Raw genomic sequence first — 22971 nt, forward strand, 5'->3', positions numbered from 1 at the left:
TTGCTTTCTGAGCCTTTAGGCAGCTGCAAATGCAAGAAATACTTGAAATTACAAAAATTGGAAGAGGCAGGTTGGTAGCTCATATTTCTTACAGTACATGAAACCCCAGCAGGTCACTGCCCGGGCAAGGTGGGTAAAACATAATCCCTGCACAGACCGTAAATAGTTTGCCTGCTACCAGCAATGGGAGGGAAAGGGGGAGAAGGTGGAAAATGCAGGGATTTTGTGATGACTGGGGGCAGACATTTCCCACAAATATTTTATGGTTTGCTCACACCTTCACCGTGTGTGAAGCCAGTGGTTAGTAATGACCGTACGACCCCTGAAAGCACAGTGACTCCATTTGGAAACCACAGGAGGTTTGCAGTGGATGCCTGCTCCCATGTGGAGCCCGCTGCCCTCACGGGGCAAGTCCTCGGTTTTATTAAACGCATCGTGACCTTGTGCAACCGCATTCCCCACAAGGGCTGGCTGACCTTTCCCTCCCCATCTCACTGTAGCCTCCATCTCCTTGTCAGCAGGACCATGCAGCATCACATCGGGGCCCACAGAACAGCTGATGCACTTTGTGATGGAGTCGTGTTGCCTGCTGCTCTCTACAACTAATCTTGAAAACAATAACAATATTCAAAAAAAACAAAGAAGAGGAGGTTTGTATTATATATTACTGTATTTGCTGTTTACATATTTTTAAATGCAAATATCTAGCAGTAACGATCCCTTGTCTTTTCTTCTTATCTAGACGTAATTTGTTGTTGAACCTGGTGCACTACAGTGATGTAATTTCTCTGCGAGGAAAAGCACCAACAGCAATTATGAGTTTTTCTGGGGATAGTCCTTGTTAGTTTTGAGTCTTTTTTTTTGGCTGATTTATTTATAGTCATTTCAGCAGTGCTTTTGGTCAGTCGAGGAATGAGCAGAATGCTGTAACATTAAAAAAAAAAAAAAGAAAAGCTTTAATCATTTTTTTTAAGAAAACTACAAGGAAAACATACAAAGAAGTTGCAAGTGCTAGAGACAAAGAAAACTGAAAGGCACAATAGTGCTCAGTTCCAAAAACGTTCTCTTACGCAAAAAATGCCTAGTTTTTTTTTTTTTTTTTTTTTTTTTTAAGGGATGAGTTGCTGGAATAAAAAACCCTCTTCACACTAAAATGACTTCTTTTGTGCACTTTTCCTGCAGTTTGCCTACAAACAGAAAGCTCTCATTTAGTATCTGGGAATTGTATTAGCCTCTTATCTTAATTGTGCTTTGAAGCCATGCAGGCGGTGGCTCATGAAGGCCTTCCAGAACCATTGAGAGGTGAGGATGGGTTTTCAGATAACTTCTGGAGGCTGTTTTTACCTTCCCTGGTTTATAAGAAAACCCTGGAGTGAGGAAAGTGGAGGACAGGGCTCACTTCCATCTCCCACCCTTCTCTTCATGCGTTCGCCAGAGGGAAAGGTCGCTCTTCTCCAAACTGTGCCCCTAAAATTGCATGTGCAACTGTGAATGAGCTATGTTTCCACAAAGAAACATATTTTAAACACATACAAAAGTACTGCTTCTAATCAGGACCAGCTCTTAAATTGCAAACAAGTACTAACAGACACAAATCAATCCTGCTGGAGAGAGCAGTGGCGTTGCAAGGCACACTGGGGTCGAAGCGTGCTGCATCCAGCTCATCACCTCCTCGCAGCATCAGGTGCAGCAAGTGTGGTGCCATAAGTGTGGTTCTGCATCCTTGCAAGTAGCCAGAAAGACCCTGAGCATTCTCCTCTTTGACCGTCGTTCCTGAAGTAACGAGTATTAAGAGGTGGTGATGGATAGACAGGGAGAAGTGAGTACTTAAAAAGCAGAGTAAGCGAAGCCATTTCTATGCTAGATGTCCTCTCTACCAAAGACCAAAGGGTCAGCTAACTAAGCAGTCGCTACTGATCTCGAGCATCTTTGTTGCTTTGTATTTCACCTTTAAATTGTTTTCTCATCTACCCATGCATGCATCTCTTACGCAGGTTCTGTCTTGGGTGGGAATGGAAATTCCCACTGGCTGAGCATAGCCTTTCCCTGTCTCTGTGCTCAGGGAAGCCTGCTAGTCCTGTTTCTTTTAGTTCTGATCAAAACATAGCATGTAAGTATATTCTTACTGCACATAAAGCATGCAAACACTGCTGTGCTTTTGGGGAGTGGTGTAGTGACATTATGGGAAGCTGCTGGTTGGAGGATAACTCCATGTGTATCCTGCTTGGCTCTCTATGCTTTGAGTGCTGCCTAAAAGAAAGTAACGTAGAGATGTCTGTCCCATCCACTAACAAAGGTTGGGAGCATCTTTTTATTCCTTACATTTGTAGGTCCGATGCTAGGAAGGCTGTTCCTAGCAGCACTGCGACTGAAACAGACCATCCATGGAAGCTGTAGAGTCTTCATCATGTGTGGTTTGGGGGAAAGAAGAGACTAAAATCTGTCAGGATGGGTGTTGAGGTTGTAGTTGATCCTTCCTAAGAACCCAACACCTCATAAGGACCGTAAGTATGGCCACGTTGGCTGTGCAGACCTCCAAGCCAAGCTGGTGAGCTGGCAGTAATGCTCTCCCCTGGTGGGGGAGTGAGAGCTGCAACCAAACGGCTGCCTTGGGGGCTTTGGCCCTGTCTCTGCATTGCTGTGTCTCTTCTCTCGCAGCCGCCAGCTACAGAGCCATGAGGAACCAAGTGATCACAAAGTGCTCCTTCCCCTGGCATAACCTCACCACTTCTGGCAAACCGCTGTTGAGAAACTTCCAGAGATGAAGACTGCATGTGCATCATTGTGATCAATAGCTACCAGTGGTCTTAGCCTCCAGAAATTTTTCAGATCTCTCTGAATTCATTTATGGTTTTGGCATCCAAAATGTACCACAGACATGGTCTGCATGGTTTTGTTATCTATGATTTGGTTTTGGCTGGCAGTTTCTCCAAGTGTCCCCACTTAGCAGCTTCTCAGAAATCCTGTGGAATCGCTCTCCTCCCAGCCAGGCATGGGTTTCTACACCCCTGCCGTGCTCCCTTCTCAGCACACAGGGGCATGGGCATGACAGGAAGAAAGTTGGCAGGGCTTTGAGCTCGGTGGGAAGTAGGAGCTGCTGCTTTTGCAGAGCAGAAGAGCGCAGCTGGGCTGGGCAGTCCTTTGACTGAGTCCCAGTGAGCTGGTGGCCTCGTCGTGCCACCCACCCCTGCTCATTTTGGTGCTGCACGTGGTCAAGAAGCAGCACCAGGAGTCTCCTCGAGGAACCCTCTTGTCTGAACGCTTTGGTCACCCAAAGGCCTTGGGGGAATGATGCTACCTGCGATGGCAGCGCTCCTTTCCTTCAAATCTCTCCATCTGTGAGGTGATTTGCTAGGGAGGTGCATTTCACACATGCTTTGCAGGTACAGGATCAGAGCCTGGCTTTGTAAACGAACCCCCTGTGATCAGAAACATGAGCGCCAGGACTTCCCCAGCAACACAAGCCAGGCCCTGGTGCGGCCTGCTGCTTGCTGCTGCCAGCCAGAGATAGAGCTGCGAGATACTGCGAGTGCTGCTTTTGATCTGAGGTGTTATGACGTGGCAGCGCGTTGAATTTTGGAGTACAAAAACCGAGTGGCCTGATCCTAGGCACATTCCTGCTCCGCCTGCCAGCGTGCTTACAGTCGGGCTTGGCCCTGAGGCTCTCACCAAGGTGCCATTTGCAGGCAGTTCGCTGGGTGGGGAAGGAAAGGCAAAGAGCTGTGGCACTTCTTGCTCTCCCCACGCAATCTCTAATTTCCCCATTCGCTTCAATTTGCCCTGAGCACCTTTTTAAAGTGTGTTTCAATTTACCTCTTTCAGAGCTTTGGCTGGCACTTATCATCCTCTGAGGGTGCTTAATCAGCTCCTGTCTGAATCCCCAGCTCTGTCAGGATAACTAATGTCCAGGTCTCCAACTAGCTGAAAATTGTCGTCCCCCCTCCCCAAGCATGTGACATATAAAGGGACTCTGTTTTCTTCAGTGGATGTTTTTGTCTGGTAGGCAAATGACCCCAGCTGGCTCGCACAGTAGGGTACGGCTGCAGACACCTGCCCGCCTGCCCAGGGCAGGGGAGGTGTGGTGCGTTTTTGGGATGAAAGCTGAGGGCTGTTGACCCCATGGGGCACTGCTCTTGTCACGGAGGCGTGTTTCCCTCCAAACCGTTTGATCCCATCTTCTCCCAGGGCAGTTTCCAGAACAAAGTCACCCTGTCTCGGGAGCGCTGTCAGATGTCCTTCCAAACCATGCTGAAGCTCGCTCTGGGCTGCAGCAGCCAAGCAGGCCGCACCTGGGGAAGGCAAGGACCTCCAGGCACCCAAAGATAGCTGGAGATCCAGAACGGCTGCCCTGCACTGATCTGAGCGTGCAGTGAGAAGGTAATTAGTTGTCCCGAAGAAATGAGTCAGGTCTCTCTGCTCCTTAGGAAAGCACGAACCAGCCCGGCGCTGACACGCGCTTGGTGTGTCCGGGCGTCGCGACTTTTTCCAAGCTGGTGGCATGACATGGGAGGTGATAGGGATCTCGCTGCAACGACAACATCTCTAGTAAGGCCCAATATCTTGCTTTCCACATTAAAATGAAAAGAAAAACTCTCTGTAGTTAGTAGCCAGGAGATCTTTTGAAGTACATGCTGACTCTGAGTCAGTGCCATAAATGCCCGAGTCTGCACACAGCCTGAGACAGCTGCCCTCTTCTCACTTGTCCTATTTGTCTAGATGTGTGGGTAATGACATGGCCTAAAAACGGTGCCTCGAAGGTCAACATCAACCCTTTTACAAGGGTGGTGAACAAGTCGCCCCCCTCATTTGTTCAGCCCACCCTTCCTGGGTGCACGCCGTGAAGCACAACCCACCATCTGCTACAAAACTCCCCCAAACTTGGGATTCCCCTAATTTTCACCTACTGTTGCCTGCGGTCAGCGCAGAGCCACGGTGCTTCCTGGAAGCGTAGGGACAGGGTCAGGTGGGTGGCATTTGTCAGAAAAACACCCAACACGAGGTGTTTGGGCCTGGAGGTGCATCTGTTCTCCCACCAAACCGAGAGCTGGAGGATTTCCCTGAGCAGCCTGGAAGCCGAGCAGGCTCCGCACTGAAGGGCTGAGGACAGCAGAGGGCTCTCCTGCGAGATGTTGGTCTGGACAGCCACAAAGTCCCCATGATTGTGCTCTCAAGGCACGCTCCCCAGTTTGATGGTCCCCCCGCTCTGTCAGCAGGGGCCTGAGCATCTTCTTTGCAGGCTGCCAGCCGCTGTCATTGGGGTTGCTCCTGTCCTGAGCCCTGCTACCTTCTGTGACCACCGCTGAGCTTACGATGCCCGTGTGTTCCCATAAAAAATCAGCTTTTTGCAGCGTGTCTGGTGGAACCACCGAGCTTACGCTCACAAACCGGTTTCCGACAGCACTTGACCCGCTGGGGAAGGCAACCCCTCAGTGTTTTGGGCCGTGCTGTAGCTTTCCCCAGCCCGCCTGACAAATTAGCCTACCTATAGCTGCATTTGTGCCTTTCCTGTAGGAAGTTTACGTTGAAGGCACGCCAGGCTACGCTCCATGGGGCCGGGCACCGCTCCGGCACGCCGCGCCTCGTCTGCTGGGGAATTTTGGCCGGCTCTGCTGGCACGATAACGTGTTTGCTGGGCTCTTATACTTGAAGGGATGGGATTTCTGCCGGTGTTTTATGCTTAAAAGGATACAGCGTTTTGTCAACACTGAATGCAGTACGCACCCTCCCAGCCTGTTGCCTGGGCTGTCAGCCAGGCAGCTCCTAATAACGCTGAGGCAGGCGATGTAGGGTTGGGGTATGTTAGCTGGGGAGAGGTGGTCTGCGCGTCGCACGGGGAACCCGAAAGCGCGCAGGAAACACAACAGTAATCCTAAAAGAGATCTTACTTCCCCAAGCCTTGATGAGGGTTAACTTCCAGGTTTTGTAATTTCAAGGCTTGGTAGCGTCGAGGTTTGAAAATGTCGAGGTTTGAAAATTGCAAGATTTTGCTGTTTCAAAGCAAGAAAATAGCGAGATTTTTGCTCTTTTTGTAATTTCAAGAGCAGAAAACATCAAGATTGGAACACATCGAGGTTTTCTGCTTTCCAGATTTTTGGAACTTCACCATTTTGTCATGTCGAGATTTGTTAATTTCACAATTTCCTCATTTCCAGGCTCGGAAACGCGCAGATTTCCCAATTTTAGGCTTTCCTAAGGGCTCTTCTCGCCCTCCCTCACCCCCCGGCGCTCCCCGTTCCCTGCCCGCTGCCCCCCCCCGGGCCGTGCCCCGCCGCCGGTGCGCGCTCAGCACCGCGCAGCGCCCGGGGGCGGAGCCTCGCGGCGGGCGGCGCGTTCCCATTGGCCGCAGGGCTCTGAGTATTTTGCATACCCCCTCCTCCGCGCGCCTCATTGGCCGCGACGCTCGGGGAACATTTGCATGTCCCCGCCCACCCCGCGCCGCGCTGCGGTGTGGGGCCGGCGGCGCGGCGCAGTGCAGGAGCCGGGCCGGGAGCGGGGCCGGCAGCGGGCTGCAGGCTGCAGGCAGCGGGCGGCTCCGGCGGTGCACGGCCAAGGGGAGCGGGGCTGCACGGCTCGGCTCGGCTCGGTTCAGCTCGGCAGGGCTCAGCACGGCTCGGCCCAGCGGGGCTGCCCCCTCCCCGTCCCCAGCTTTTCATCCGCTCCGTGCCCGGGCGCCTTGGGTGCAGCATGAAGTGCGGCGATGGCCCGGAGGGGTAAGACGGCGGTGAGGACGCTGGAAGACCTGACGCTGGACTCCGGCTATGGTGGCGCGGCGGACTCGGTGCGCTCGTCCAACTTGTCGCTGTGCTGCTCGGATTCGCACCCCACGTACCCCTATGGAGGCAGCTGCTGGCCGCCCCTAGCTGGCTCCATGCACAGTCGCCACAACAGCTTCGACACCGTCAACACCGTCCTAGCGGAAGACTCGGAGGTGCTGGACTGCGCGGGGCAGCAGTGCGCCCGGCTCCTGCCCGACCTCGAGGAGGTCCCCTGGAGCCTGGAGGAGGTGGAGGCGCTGCTGCTGCCGCCGCCGCCCCGCCGGGAGCCGCGGCCGCCGGGCGGTGCCGGTGTCGGCAGTAGTGTCACCGGTGTCGGTAGCAGTGTCACCGGCGTCGTGGGTGCCGGCAACCGGGATGCGGCGGCGCGGCTGTCCACGCTGGTGAGCCGGGCGCTGGTGCGCATCGCCCGGGAGGCGCAGCGCCTGAGCCTCCGCTTCGCCAAGTGCACCAAGCACGAGGTGCGCAGCGCCATGGAGATCGTGCTGGGCTGGACGCTGGCCGCCCGCTGCACGGCGGCGGCGCTGGGCGCCCTGTCCCTCTACAACATGAGCGGCAGCGGCGGCGACCGCTTCAGCCGGGGCAAGTCGGCCCGCTGCGGGCTCGCCTTCTCCGTGGGCAAGTTCTACCGCTGGATGGTGGACAGCCGCGTGGCCCTGCGCATCCACGAGCACGCCGCCATCTACCTCACGGCCGGCACCGAGAGCCTCTTCCGAGACATCCACGCCAGGGTGCTGGCCGGACACCCCGCCGCCCCCCTGCCGCCCCCCGGCCGCCCCCCGGCCGACAAGGAGAAGGAGAAGGACAAGGAGAAGGAGAAGGAGGGCGCCGAGGGGCCGCGCTTCACCCTCGAGGCGCTGGAGCAGACGGTCAACAACGACCCCGAGCTGTGGGGCTTGCTGCAGCCCTACCAGCACCTCATCTGCGGCAAAAACGCCAGCGGTGAGTGCCCGGCCCCGGGGCGAGGAGCAGCCCCCCAGGGTCCCCCCTGCGCCCCCCGGCTCGGCCGGGGACCCCCCGACAGCGAGGGGTGTCCCCACGGGGGTCGCAGCTCCGGGGGTCGCTCCTGACCCTTCCCTTTCTTCTTTCAACCCACCCCCTGGTGGGTGGGTGCGCATCCCCGGGGGGCTGCCCGAGTGGGGTTTGTCGCGGGGCATCCACCCCGCAGAGCTTTGGGTTCCCCCCCCCCCACCCCGCTGAATGGCAGGAGCGCAGCTGGGCGCTGGCGAGCGAGATCAAACTTTGTTCCAGACGCAGTGGTTTGGCCAGGGGTTGCGTGGTTGGCGCTGAAATGCAGTCTTTCTGGACAGATTTCATTCATGTTGCTGCTTGTTTACCCAGGGCTCGACACAGATGCAACGCCGCGATGCATCAGCTTCCTGGGGATTTTTCAGTTTTCTTTTCGCCTCTTTGCAAACAACGAGTCCAATATATATATATATATATTTTTTTTTTTTACTGAGTTGCCATTCGAGGGAGCAGGATCCCGAAGTTGACCTGTTTCGGGTTTCGGCTCCCTCGGTTTGGTGAGGAAAGGGGAAATGGCCCGAGCTGGTAGCGCATCTCGGGGAGCCGTGGCTGGAGTCGCAGCCGTAGTTAAAGCCGGGTGCTCCTCTCCTACCTAGCGGCGTGCACAGGCACATAAGCTGACATACGAAATACCTGTCACGCTGAGATGCAAATGCTGGAGAAGAGGAAACCGGGGGAACAAGGATAACTGGAAGTCTAGATCGGGGCTACAGATTAACCCTGGTGAGGTGTTAGAGGCACAGCCTCTGCCTTACAGCTAATTTGCTGCTGTCCTCTCTCCCCTGAGAGACCCACAAGAGGATGGCAAGCAGAAAGGGGCGAAGCCTCCCCCCTGGTGTAAATAGATGTGGCTCCGTTATGTTCCTCGGGGTTTGGGAGGACGTCCTCCCTGGATGCTCTGCCGAACCTCCCTTCGAGACGCGTATGCTGCCAGAGGCACGCGTTGCAGGATCCGTGCGCTGTTTGCAGGCATCTCTCCCCTAGGAGGGCCACCGTTGCTTTCCCTCGAGTGCTGGTGCTGTGCCTGTCGGTTTCAGGTGGCACTGCGTTGCCTTCCTGACACTGCAGCACTGGCAGTGCAGGCTCCTGGTGAGCCTTTCATTTTGTTTTGCAGATCCGTAGCCCCCTCTGTAGCAGCTTGGTGGATTTAAACGAACTTCGCTCTGACCCTCATTTATCTCCCCTCCAGGGGCATGATTCAGAGTTTTTTTTTTTTGTCTCCATTTTGCTGTAGCTTTACCTGACACAAATCTCAGTCCTGGCTGGAGCAAGTGGCATTTCTCAAAGATGTTCGAATCAGGCCCTAGCAAGTTGTCCATTTTGTTTTGCCTCTCTCCCTGTGCCGTTCTGTTTCCTATGCAAATGCCTGTCATGTTTTGCTTTTTGGCATCATGCAAGAAGTAGCTTGACATCCTGTTACGTATATTCAGAGTTACAGGTGCAAGCAAGACGCGGGCCTTCTTGTAAGGAAAACCATTTTTTTATTGCTGTTTATGTTTATTTAGATTTAATCCAAAGGAGTGCTGCACGCTCTTAAACACTTCCACGGCAGCTAGACCAAACGTTGTAAGGCATTAAAAGCACCGGGCTGTTTCTTCAGCAGGGAGATACGCATCTGTTTATTTAGCCCTCACCATTTTGATGTCTGAGTGCTCGATGGTTGGTTGCAAGTGTTTCCTTCCCAGGCACTTAAAAAAGTGGGGAGGTCTGATGGGAGAGATTATTTGACCTGCTCAGAACTCCTTGGGAAACCTGTGGTAGGTTGCTCGAAGTGCTGGAAGCCGCATCTCTGTGTAGTGGCATAACCACAAGTTCATCCTTCCTCTGTGTTCAGAGCTCAAAGCACCGTGATAAGCCTGCTGCACATCAAGTTGTTTTCTCTTTACGCCTTTTTGGACTGCTCCGGGAGGGGAGGCAGGTCTTGGTGCTCTGGGGGTTTGGTAAATTGGGTACCAAGCGGGCACGCAGACGTGAGAATGGGTTGGTTTGGTCCATCAGATGCGGAGGAGAACCACTGATTAGGGCTTTTCTGGAGGTACCGTGGCCCATATGGTATTGAGGGTGAGCAAAACAGGGCAAAAGGAGACCCCCTAGAAATACCTGTTTTGCTCCCAATTTTGATAGGGGACGGGTGGTGTTGTGTCTTTGGCAGGCAAACGTCAACCCTTGAAAACTTTTCCGGGTTGAGTTCAACACCTTAAATTCCATCTGGACAGTGAAACTGGCAACCTGTGAGGATGCAAGTATGGGAGGCTCATGAGCCTGAGCGTGAAGTAATCTGGGGCTGCTCTGATCCAGGTTGTGAGCGTGGGTGTTGGGGCGGATGGTCTGAGGATCCGGGAGGCACAAACCGTTCTTTCAGGGCTTCCCCGTCAGCTGTGCAGAGCACTTAGTGGTTACAGCTGAGGTTTTTTAGCCTCGTGTCATACCCAGTCATCTTGGAAGCTGCTGAGTAAGATCAGCAGTGCAAGATAACCCTCTTCTTCCTATAAATGACGGTCGTGCGCCTTCAGACGAGGGTGTTCTTCGGCTGGGTGCATCAGCCTGCACAAACCCTGGTCGTTTCTTGGCCAGTGCCAAAGGTGCCTGGATGAAGGCAATGGCACTCGTTAGCACGTTGCAGGCATTGGTTTGTGTCTCCTTTATAACCCTCTTCTGTGGTAGGGGAGTAGGGCTGACAAAAGTGAAGGAGGCGACAGCATCAGGAACCAGTGCCGGAGTACGTGAGCGGTTGCTGGCATCTCGGGTGAGGTTATGCCAGTTACTATATCACAAGGAATAGACCTCAAAAGCACTCCGAGGTAGTATTTTTTTTTTTTTTTCCCCTGCACAACCAGAATTTTAATGTCATGGTTGAATGAAAATTAGAAACTTTACGCTTGGGATTTCGTTGGCGCTCAAATGTTTCAATTACGAGCTCCGTCTGAACAGTGGAGCACGCATTTACATCCCACAGCAATCGCGTGGAGCGTTATTTTCCTTGAAATAGTGGGAGCGGAATATTGTATACTCAATAACAGGCAGTAAAAAAACTGCACCTCTGTGGTTTAAGCTATATTATTTTTGTTTCTTTATTGCTCATCAAACCCCTGCTTCTAGGCCGGATCGAAGAGCTGCTGTGAGGTGGCAGGGAAGTTTCCCCGCGCCTCAGATCCAGCAGAAATAGCAGGAATAAGAAAATGTTCCACTTCCACGGGGAACGCTTGGAGGGCCGGTCAGTCGCTCAAAGTCATCCGCTCGACGTCAGCGGATGGGGCACGGGGAATGCAGGTCCCTTGGGAGCTGGGGAGCGGGATTTTGTGGGGCAGCCAGTGCGTGTAACTCAGCCCTGCTCTGTTTGTGTGCAGCCGCTAAAAATAGGCGCTTGGAAGCCAACCGTGTCCGTGTGGTTTCGTCCTGTTCTTAATATTATTTAGATAGAAAGTCGCAACAACTCGGAAGAACCCAGGGATTAGGTCAGGCTTGGCAAACACGTGTCAGCTAACCTCAGTTTAACCTCAGCCTCTTCTCCTCATCCAGGCAAAGTAGAGGGACTCCAAGCAAATGAGAGAGACCAAGGTATTGGCACAGCTTAACCAAGCCAGCTAACGCTTTTAAGTTGTGATACATGCATGTACACCTGCGTGCGTTGGGTGTATTGGGACCATTCCCCTCATTTGCTGGAGAGAGTGCTGGGTCTGTTCGTTACTTCTCTCCTTTCTGCTGTAATTGAACCATTGAAGATGCTATCATGGCTTTACAGGCAATGTAAAAATCAATCTAAAACTTATTTCAGCTGGGATGATAGAGGAATATTCGGGTATAAAATGGAATTTCATGCCTTTCTCCTGGGCTTCTTTAACTGCAGTTTCAAGAACATCCTTTTTTTTTCTAGAAAAAAGAAAATTGGTATGCAATTTGAAATTTCACGCATGTGCCTATAGGTTAGACTTACAGGTCTTTGCCATTACATTTTCCCCATGTGCTTCTTGGCACTCGAGCCCCTTGCCCAGATGCTGACTTGGGCAGCAGTGCAGCAGATGAGATGTATTCCTGCTCGGTTCTCTCACCCGCTAACCTCCAGTGTGAACTTGCACAGCCTCTGCGGAAGGAGCGAGGGTGGGACTGGGAGGAGGAGACCCAGCGGGAGGCTGCTGGTTGAGTGAGTGGCTGATTAAGGTTTGTTTCCCTCAGGACATTTTTATTCATATAATTTGTTTCAGTAATGAGCGCAACTTAAACAAAAATAAATTCAGAAATGGTTGTGCCAGAAACACCCTAGTGCTAAGCGTAAAGATGATGTATTGCGGTATAATTATTCCCTTTATCGGGTTGGAAAGTACCTTGGTAGCACTTACAGCTATGGCCACACTAGGGAGTTTTCGGGTTGCAGCTATATTGCCTGGCTTCTGATGTAAACGAGACTTTGAAATTGTGATTGGGAAATATGATTGTGTATACAAGAAGCACGTTAGGGGAATAACAGTGTCACTTTGGGTGAAAGTCACCACGTCATTTTTCACTCACAGACAGACTATGCTTCGTGTGTCAGCCTTTGTGTGGTGTGTTTCCAGCCAGGTGATGTCTGAAATCTCGTGCAATGTCCACAGTAAATATCCCGGTGGGTACCAGCTGGGGCCACTTACAGCCTCAGCCTTTTCTCCCTCGTCCTGGAAGGGGACCTCATTCTCTTTTCTCCTAAGCCAGAGGGAAGCTTTATGGACTTCCCCCACCTTACTCCCAGCGATGGTGTGAAAGGGGGAAGCTGCTCTGTTGGATCATGCCAGAAGCAAAGAGAGCTGTTTCCCAAAGCGTGTGGGTGCCAAGAATTAATTCCTCTGCTGGGAGTCATTTCCTCTGGCCGAAGTGCAGCAGAAAAATGCAGGGGGTTGGAAGCAGCAGGGGGATCCTTTCAGATGGTGCACTGAAACCAGTATTTCTACCCAAAATCGCTGTGTCATTTCTCTAGGAGAGGATAAAAGAGAAAAGGCAAGGAAGGGGTGAGTAGGTTGTGCTTATAGCCAGGACGTGCTCTTTCACTTTGGGGATGAAGAGCAGCAGCGCTGCTGCTGTTTGCGTGGCATGTGGGCAGATTTTTCAGTGTTGGCTCCTTCTGAAACTCCCCTATCTCTGCAGCTTGCATCAGTACCTGGCCACTTTCCCACTGCCCTCTTGGTTTCAAGATTTTTATGCTGCCTCTCCTGCTCTGTCTCCTGGGCTGGGCCGTGCTGGCTATCACATCCAGGCATCGGTGCTGTCCTATCAGTCCCTCTGCCCCAGCTCTTCCCCCCCGTGGGTCTGTCTGCAGGGTGTTTTCCTATGTCCTGGGTGCAGGAGGCTTCACCAGGGCATGAGGAGCAAGTAGGGACGTTTTTCTTCCTTAGCTCTTGTTTTCTTCCTAACTGAGAGCAAGGTACTGCCCCACATCTGTGTCAATCTGTGGTTACAATCGCTGTGCACCTGATAAGTGCACAAGATGTTTCAAGATGTTAAGAGACTTACAGATAGAGTCAAAATTACCCTGCAGCTTGCACAATCAGCTTAACCTGGAGCTACTTTGTCAGAGGTGTTCAGTTGGGCAGTCTGAAAAAAAAAACAAAACACACAGATGTTACAGAGAAAAGTGCCAGTGGAAGGCTCAGATGCAGCTCTCGATCTGTGCTTGCTTTCAGGGATTACCTACAACAAAGAGTTTCCATCAGCAGGCTCAGCGTGGCCACGTTTGGCTGTCAATGCATAAGCTTCCCCATTTTTCCCAGAAGGTAATGCAGCAATCCTGCTGGCGCGGGCTGTGAAGAGATATAATCTGGTGGCCAGTCACTCATTTAGCTTTCCGTGGAGCTAAATCTCTCTTCTGTAAGAACAGGAGCGAGAAGGCTACTGCTCAAGTGAAATGAATCAACGAGGAAGTAGCTGTGGTCTCATTTCTGTAGCAGGAGTGAGGAATGTGTTTCTTGGAGCAGTTCAAGAGCAAGGAGCTGTTGTGGGCGCTTATCAGCTGAGCAGAGGGGATGGGCTGCAGGCGCTTGCACTGGTACCTCGCTAGGGCTGCGGAGTCTTGTCTTGATTATTTTATTTAATTTAACCTGTTATTCAAAAGCATCAGCTCAGTATCATCACAGTCCCTTACCATGGAGGTTTGGGTGGTGCAGAAGTTGCACAGCGTGGCTTATTGTTGGTTTTTGCTGGCTTAGCTGGAGAGGTTTCCTAACTTAGAAAAATGAATGCAAGGAGAAGTTAACGTTGGGGCAGACGCCCTCAGATGAATACACGTAGCTCCTGATGGGTTCATGTGGTCTTCCTCTTTTCTTGCCTGAGGTCAGAATTGAGCTTGAAGAAACAGGAGATGTGACGGTTTTCTCGGCCTCCATCATCTCGATGGTATTCTCTTCTCTCTCTTGATTCCCACACGGTTCATAACAAGCAGTACCCTTTATCAGATGTAATTGTTCCTGGAAACAATCCAGGAGTCTTATAATAGGGTGCTGTAAGAGGGCTCTTTGCATCCCACATGAAGTACAAACCAGCCTGGGGGCTGAGAAGGTGCTTGGGACACTGGCAGCTGGGCTTCTCTGGGCCCTTTACTTGTAGGGCAGTTGATTTAGGGTTAAATCATGCTGGACTGGTATTAAGGAACAGGAAGAAAATTACAGCACTCATCTGAACTGGCCTCAGGGCAGGTGGCTGTGTCCTGATGAACTGAGTCGCACAAGCAGGCAGGGAGGAAGGGCTTGAAGAGTTGGTTGAGTTGGTGCGAAAGCACCGTGATAAATGGTGTCCTACTTGGCCAAAGTTTTGGGGCCAGATTCTGATCCTGGTGGCTCTCACTCAGACCTGGTGTAGATCTGTATAGCAGTACGTGGCTGGCTGTTGTTGGCTGACCTAAAATATTTGCTTGGTGGGAGCTTCACTGACTTAACACTTCATGACTGAGTTCTTCTTACCTTTGTGCTTAAGGCAGTAATGAACATCGACAGTAAACGAGGTGGGTTTTGAAAGATCCCCAGATGTAGAAGCATGGGAGACTGACAGAAGCTTTATTTTTTTTCCCCCCTGGTGTTGTACGGCAGCTGAAAGCAAAAGTTTGGGGAGGGATCTGAGCTGCAGGACGTGTGGGAGGCGGGATGCTCGCCAGGAGATAGGAGCCCGTGGAGGCGTTGCAGCTGAGCTGGGAGGGCCAGGTAGTACCCCTGGGTCAGCAAATTCACAGCCTGCTCCCCAGCCCTTACGCACACCGATCTCGCTCGTGTGAGCAGCATGCTGGCTTCAGGCAGCTGGAAAGGCCTGGGGATGGGCTCATGAGTGAGCAGGAGAGCAGGAACTCCCAAGAAGATTACAGAAGGGGCCTCGTCAAGGACCGGATTTCTGTCCTCGAGTGCTGTGGGGTAGCACCTGGGCCTGCGAGAATCCGAGGCTTGAAAATTAATAAAAAAAAAAAACAAACCAACACCCTGCTTTTAAATTGCACTGCTGTGAAATACTGCTCCCAGGTGAGGGAAGTGAACGGGGCTGGAGCTGCAGCAGAGGTATGGCGAACGCATTTGTGTTCGAGGCTGTCAAATAATCGGAGGAAGCTTTGCATCCCCGCGGGGTTTTGCAGTTTCACTGGCCCCGTGGTAGTCTTGGATAAACACTGCTGGACTGCAGTGCCTTTGCTAAAATATTGTGTTTGGCTGCGTGGAGAGTGTCAGGGCTGCAGAGCCAAGGGTGGGACGTGGCCTTTATCTGCACTGCTCTCAGGCCTGACAGCGGGGCCTGATGCTGAAGGGAGAAAGGGAAAGAGCCACCATGCAGCCACGTTATTTTGTCAGGCAGTGGGGAGTGAACAAGGAGCCTCGAGTGAGGGAAGGGTGGGGTTTCCTGATGGGGAACTCAAATGGGAACTTGCAAGCCCCTCTCCTTCGATAACCATTCAGATGCTCTTTGTGTAGGACACTAAGATGACTTTTGTAATACAGGAACATTTTTTTTGCAGGCCAGCATATTTGCAGAAATTAGTTTCACTGAATCCTTCTTTGTAAGTGTGGGTAGGTAGGTTATTTTGCTGAACAAAAATGCTAGGGCTAGATTCAGTGACAAGACTCAATACTTCAAATTAGTTATCCTTTTATCGCTGCTGTTATGTCACTTCTTGAGGGCACGTTTGGTATGGAGTGATGTATGATGGAAGATATTCCAAATGTAGTGCTGGACCCAGCCCTCACCTGGGCAGGACTCCCATCGATGCCTGTCCAACACCAGGGTGAGCTCTGGCGATGCATCAGTATCTTACTTTAGATATTTATTCTTAACTTGAAAAGATTTTTTTCCCATTGTTTTACTGATTCACTGTGTTCAGCTTGAAGGCTGTGAAGTGAACTCTGCTAGGAGCAGCTTATAACCCATCGGGCTAACTGGCTAGCCTATTTCTGTTGGCCCACATAGGAAAAAATCCTAAAAATAGTGCAGCAGCGTATGTTTTCAAAACTAAATTAGATTTTAAGACTAAGAGCTTCAGTTTAATTATCTGGCATGCTCTCAGTAAGGAGGAGGGATTTCAAAATACGCAGTTCCCTTAACGTAGGGAAAAAAAAAAAACAAAAACACAACTAAATAACTTGACCCTCAGTAGCAGGGACCTGCTGGTGCTTTGGTGTTGTGCTTTACCTGTTAGCTACTTCTTCATTATACCTCTGAGCTCACAAACAACTGATCTGTGTATCAAATCGCTTTGAATAGTGCAAGCCTTGCAAGCGGAGTGAATGCAGGAAGAGAGGCCAGCAATGCACAAAGTATTTATAATGAAAAATTCCTGCCTGTATCAGTGCCTATGATGCCTTGTGCCTTGCTTTCCATCTTAAAGGAACATGTCTGGTGAGCCACAGTTACTAGAAGCAGGAGTAATTTCAAATGTTTTACAGGTTTAAATTTGGGAGTGAGATCAACACCTGTCTAATGCGAAAGATGGTGAACTTGTGTAGCGAAGGTCTCGCAGCCAAAAGCTGGGAGCCCACGTGGCCAAGTCAGTGAGGCTGTCACACATCAGCAGTCACCTTTGGTGGCTGAAGGCTTCTACGGCAAGATTAAATTAAACAAGAGAAAATACCCTCACCAAAGCTTATCCCTTCAGCATACAGCTAGTCAGATTGATTTTCAGGAAGGACGTAGGCTGTCACCTCCCTTCAGCACACAGAAACTGTGTGTGCGTGGGATAATCGGTGGGTTTTGTGAGGAGACCTGTGGAGATGAGCCCGATCAAACCACCAGAGCAGATGGGAGTGCTGATGTCTGCTGGCTCTGCTCCTCTCGGCTGACCAGGGGAGAGAAGGGCTCGAGACAGAGCCAGGAGCTGGCTGGGACCACGGTTCCCCAGAGACTCCGGGGTTATCAGATGGGAGGGTGTAGTCCTACAGAGACACCTTTAATTACAGATCTGGCCTGTGTGATGCAGGAGCTGGTGAGTCACAAAGCGTTTTCTAAGATTTGGGGCTGGCCCTGGATGCTCAGGTGTCGGCCACTATCACAGATAACCTGGGGAGGCGCAGCGATAGCAGGCGGCTCCTCTGGAAGGGGCCCTGCCACTGCTGCCCACGCCTCTGTCACCTGGAGATGAGAGGGCTCTGATTTCCCAACCTAGGGCTATGCTTTGAGACTCCTTGGAGCGTAACTGGAATAGCTTCTTCTCATGCAAGCACTGCAAACACACCCAGACTGCGAAACTGGCTGCGAAGCTGTGCCACTGAGAGGAGCTGCAAGGCCCCAGGCACCTTGTGCAACGCGTGTTGCGTGCTGCCGGCAGTGGGACGAGGCGTCCCTTGACTGGTATGAGAAGTGCTGCTGGCACGCTGGGGTCTAGGCTTTGAGTTTTACGCCTTTCTTTGATCTGGGTAGGCTCTGAGTTGGGTAAGCCCCTGGGAAAACATCCATTTTTGGGGGAAAGATGGTATTGAAGGGATGAGGAGCTCAGAAAATGAGGGCTTTGTATTTTATTTCTGGTGTTGCCCGTGGCTTGAGGAGCAGGGGATGGGTTTTGATGTCATTCCCAGCAAAGGTTTGTAATGCTACTGGTGTTGTGCTGACGTGCCGCAATAGTTGTAGGTGTTTAAGTAAACACAGGAGTATTGGCTGTGTATGGCACAAGGAAAAATGAGAACAATTCAGCACCTGCATAAAGCATCCTCCGAGCCCGGAGTAATTAGTTCAGTTTCAGTAGCCTCATTTCCAGAAAGAAAAAGACTCGAGCAAACAGCAGGAGAGATAATGGAACCCTGGAGGCCCAGGGGGAATATTTCGGTACGGTGATAGCCGGCGGAGCAGCATTATTGGGTCCAGCAAGAAGGCACCCAGGAGAAGCTGTGATTGAACCGTGCCAGAGCGAGTGGCAAGGCAGAAGCAGATCAGCTGCTTAATTTCTTTTTTTTTGCAGAGAGCCAGGATGCGAGAAGATTAAATGAAACTGAAAGAGAGTAAATTTAAAATAATTATAATGAGCTCTCTCCTTTCAGTAGCATATTGGGGCTTTGTGAAGTTGAATGCCACAGGAAGCGACTGGGAAACAGTTTACTGGAATTATGCAAGCAAAGGAAACTATTTCTAAAGATTATATTAATATTCTCTTGTATTGCAGGGGAAGTACTATTTGATGTTTTAGCCCAAGCTTCACTTCAGCAGCCTTCCCAGGCATTGCACAACACACGCAGGCGTCCCTGACCTTCCTCTATGGCTGTAAAACCTCTCACTGATGACTGGGCATGACCAGGCGCTCTGAAAACACAGTCTTCTTCCTGAAGTACCGCTCACACAAAAAAAACTTCATTCATTTCAATAGTTCCATGAATACGAGCTGCAAAGCTGAGTGACCTACCGTTCTGGGCATCTCATGTCTGATAACTGCTGTAGGCTTTCTTCTTCAGTTTGGGCACAGGCAAAACTTCCCTGGCTTTCACGTGTGCTCTCTCTGCACTACTAGAGGCTGTTGGCAACTGTCTAGATATAGTTGTTTTTTTTTCCTTAACATCAAGGAAGTTAAGTATCTACGTAAGCAGCTTGCTAATTTACTGCCTTCTGGTTTAATCTCTCTAGAATGTCTTTCTGAAAATAGCCTGTCCAGATGATGTAAAAATACTCACCGCAGAAGCGGAGTATTTAGAAATAGCTGCAATTTTGCGCTATATCAAATAGAAACCAAAGCATTTGCGTTTGATTAAGGACAGGTGTTTAACTTCTGCGCAGCTGTTTTTAGGTTGTTTCTGGAATTTTTGACCTACTGGAAAAGAAAACAACTCCCTAAATCTGGCACCAGTGCTACAGTGCAGCGAGCTCAGCGTTCAGCGGGAGGAACGCCGAGCACCGCTTCATTACGCTGGACTGTTGCATCAATAATGTAGCAGTGCAATGTCTTAGAGGGAAAATAATGGGCTCTAATGGTGTAACTAGTGCGTTTACTGATACCCTAGCACAATTCATTGTGGCTTTCTTGGAATTTAGCGCAACGAACGATTTCTGTTAGAAGTGAGCGCAGGGCATTGGAGCTTAACCTTCCTACTGCGAGGGGGCCGATGTCCTTACCCTGTGCCATCGCTACCATCTGCAGAAAAACAAAAATGTGTCTCGTTAATTGAAAACGATGGGAGTGGGTTTCTTCATTCACTGGGTAGCGGTGTGTTAGAGGCCTGTCAATGCTCTGCTTCCTAGGGCCCGTGTTAGGGGCATTCCTGCAAACTTCAAGTATTTGCACTGATTCAAGGACTTGGCATTTCGGTTGCGTTGATGAACATTTTCTCCCCTCTTTGTGTCATTCAACAAACGCCCGTGTCACTTCTCTGATGCCCGACGAAGCTTCAGATCACCACCAGCCTTCCCCTCCGTGGGAGAAAATGGTATCATCTCCCCTGGATCTTGTTGTGTTTTCATAACGCTCGCGGAGATGCAGTTATCAGTGGCCGTCCTTTGTGCAACTTCCCATTTTGCAAGGCTTTTGAGAAACGGCCTTCGTGTGCTCATTCATATTTCTTGGAAATTCACTCACCAGTCATGCTCGTGTAACATACGGAAGATGGAAGCTGATAGGAACTGCAGCTCAGGCTCCAAACAGTGGTTGAAAAGCACCCCTAAGGATCCTGGTGTCTTGGACAGGCAGAGCTTGTGCTAGTTTTGGATCAGTGGGCTCCGAGATGTGTCCCGTTTTCCTTGCTAGATATTACCAAGCGTGGGGATATAGAATAGGAGGGAATACGTTTTGTAAAGTGCTTTAAAATGCACCTTTGTCCCCACTTTGAAACTGAACGGTATGTTTCTGAAGAGATTTTAAGTGACAATTGTCTGCTACAAGAGGCTTTCTTTCTTTCCTATTATGAAACAAAGAATTGTTCAGTTTTATCTTCTCATTGGTTTCAAAAGAGCCAAAATGATGCACTGAATCATTTCATAACCACGCACTTTCAAAACTGTGTTTATCTGGTCTCTTTGCCGCAGTGGATGATTTGTTTATACAAAACTAAGTCTTTGCTGGTAGCTCATTACTTGCTTTTTCACATGTATGTAGCAGCCTCGTTTTAAAAAGATTGTGCCAGAGAGAGGTCATACTTCAGTTCACAGAAGTGACAGTGTGCATATAAAAGTAGGACACTTCTTTACCTTTTCTGTAGCATAGAGAGGCAGTCAGAGATGTCCCAGTCCTGGGTTCACATCACACGGACTTGCTGGGAAGATTCCCTCAGGTAATTTAGTGAGAGTGGAGCTCACCTTTTCATGGGAGCTCTTGGGAACCTTGCTAGTGGCACTTTCTGTTAATAAACATTTACCTCGTTGCCTGAAGATGCTACATGCAGACAGACGTTTAGTGTATTATAGGCTACCTGTAGCCCTGAGCCCCAAAGGGTATGGCCAACTCATGGTGGAGTTCCCTCCTGTGGAGCAAGAGAGAGCTTCTGGCATGCTTGGGCCACAAGCCATGCTTATTTTCTCTTGTATTTGCCACATGAGTTTGGCGTCAGCTTTCTTCCAAAGAGTACAAAATCGTAGTTTATGTTATTTATAGAGCTGTGTGATTTATGCCCTGAGATATGTCTCAGTGGGCTCAAATTACAGAGGAGCATGGAAATACTTGCTGATTTCTCCCTCATCCAGTCTGTGGATTTGGAGCTGCAGGTCCAAGCTTAAAAACTGAGCTGTTTGTAATGAAATCAGAATTTGGTTTCATGGCCTCTAGTCTTGCTGTAAACCTTTTCCTTAAACTTCTGCTTCCTCATATCCGATGAGGACATGCTGCGACGATCTTCCTTATGCATATTGTTGTTGTGAGGAAAAGCTAAGCTACTTTGGTTCCATTTAGGTCAAGTATATTGCCAGGCAGATCTTCTAGTGGTTTAAGAATGGAAAAGTTCCAGTCAAGTGCAGATAGCTGTGTGTTGGTGGTTGGTTTTTGTTTGTTTGTTGTTTTAAATGAAACAAAAACCCCAAATGAGTCTGTGACCCGGTGCCTCCTCGAGTTATTGAGAGCTGACCTAGAAAACATACATACATCCTTCTGCTAATCGCAGTGTTTTACGGTGGTTTCTATTACGGGAGCGTGCTTGTTGAAGGAAAACATCTTTTTATATTTGAGCTTTCATGTAGCGCTTCCCTCCTCAGACAATTTTCAGCGGCACCGGTCCTTTACGTCTCGAGCGCTGCATTTAATGGAGCCGCCCTCCGCGCGCACACGCTCCAGCTACCACAAAATGACCGAATGACACGAGACGTTAGTGCTTATTATGCCACAGCTTTGGCATGCCACCCGCTTGTGAAGGCTGCCGAAAGGGGGATGCTGTCCAGATCTAGCAAGTACACCCTAGCCTGTTGCCATCAGGTCGCCTTCTTGTGGTGAGCGCGTGTGATTCTCCAACGCAGTCAGTCCAGGCAGCCTTGGTGCCTGCAGATGCTGGATAAGCTGTCACTAGTTGGGAATTTGCCTCTGTTTTACATGTGTAAACGTAATGTTGGGAAGAACCAGCTCCCTCGAGCACACACAAACGAATCTTGTGCACGTATTTTAGGCTGGGGATGTTGTGGTTTGCAGTCTCCTCGCTATTAACGCAAGAGAGCACCCTCAGGTAGGTGCAGCTGGAGCCAGTTACAGCAGCAGTAAATTTGGTGCCTTACATTTGAGCGTAGCATCAACTGCCTGACTTGGAGAGCTGCTTTCCCTGGCTCTTGGGAAGCTGGAAGGGATGGGAAATCCCAGACTGTGCTCGCTGGACTTGGTGCAGCTGTGCCTCGGCCTAAAAGGGATGTAAAGCAGGGGTGGATACTGCCTTCGCATATGGAAATGCCACATCTCCTGGCATGCCCAGCCTGGCTCGACGCCCTGCTCCAGCTGTAGTCCCTGCCAGGTAGAAACCTTGTTCCGTGTGTGTAGCTGGGGTCTGTTTGCTGCACTTCCCTTAGCTGGGAGTCTGCCTCAGGAGGCTGATGTGTCTGTAAGCGCTGCCCAATTTCAGGCAGCTCTGTGGCTGGAGGTTTCCCTCTGCCCAGCTGAGATGTCCCAGTTGGTGTCTCGTTTCTGTCTTTGTTAGCAGGATGCCCAGCTTTCATGTCTTCAAGGAGAGTATCTTGGAAGTGGAGTAGGAAGTGAAGCCTTAAGTGCTTTGACTTCTTGATCTTCCCTGCAGAGACAGACTGCTCCTTTCAGTCCTTGCACTCTGCAGCCGATCAGTTACGAAGCCTGGCGGTTTCCGAAGAGCTGAAGCCAAAGCAGAAGGTCTCTGGAAACCTTTCTGCTCAGAGGTGACCTTCACCACTACTGCTGGTTCCTGCCTCAGCTCAGCAGCCCTGGGAGGATCTGCCAGGGAGGTACACGAGTGCTGATTTCTTTCCAAGACCACAGCAGAGCCTTTGCACAGCAGCTGATTGCATTCAGAAACTCGGCACCTTTTTATGGCAGCAGAGGGAACTAGAAGGCTTAACGAGCGCTGTTGGCTCCTCCAGAAAAGGAAGGAGGGATTTATGTTGTTCTGTAGGACCTCAAGTAAAAATAGTGTAAAGCCAAAAATGTTTTCTGACTTCTGCAAAGCAAGCGTGTAAACTCAGTGGAAACTGGGGAAAGGTTTGTGCATTGTCTGCTGTGTTGCACATACTTGAACAGTTTCCAGAGAGGTGGAAATAGTTAAAGTGGCAAAGAAGGACAGATCACCATTGAAGTACCAGTTGCTATGCTATGGGAACACGGGAC

The 22971-nt window shown here is 50.5% G+C and overlaps 1 protein-coding gene across 1 annotated transcript in view; it reads left to right on the forward strand.

Annotated features, from left to right (window-relative positions):
* Window positions 1-6697: 6697 nt before the first annotated feature.
* The window catches only part of ABTB3 (ankyrin repeat and BTB domain containing 3), a gene marked incomplete at its 5' end in the record, with an annotated part of 161499 nt that continues 145225 nt past the window's right edge, over window positions 6698-22971 (forward strand). The window contains one exon of the mRNA XM_084296226.1: window positions 6698-7715. Within this exon, the coding sequence (XP_084152352.1) occupies window positions 6698-7715 (1018 nt within the window). The remainder of the gene's footprint in view (window positions 7716-22971) is intronic.

The sequence above is a fragment of the Netta rufina genome (genome assembly GCF_964035555.1).
Source record: "Netta rufina genome assembly, chromosome: 1".
In the NCBI taxonomy this organism is placed as follows: Eukaryota; Metazoa; Chordata; class Aves; order Anseriformes; family Anatidae; genus Netta; species Netta rufina.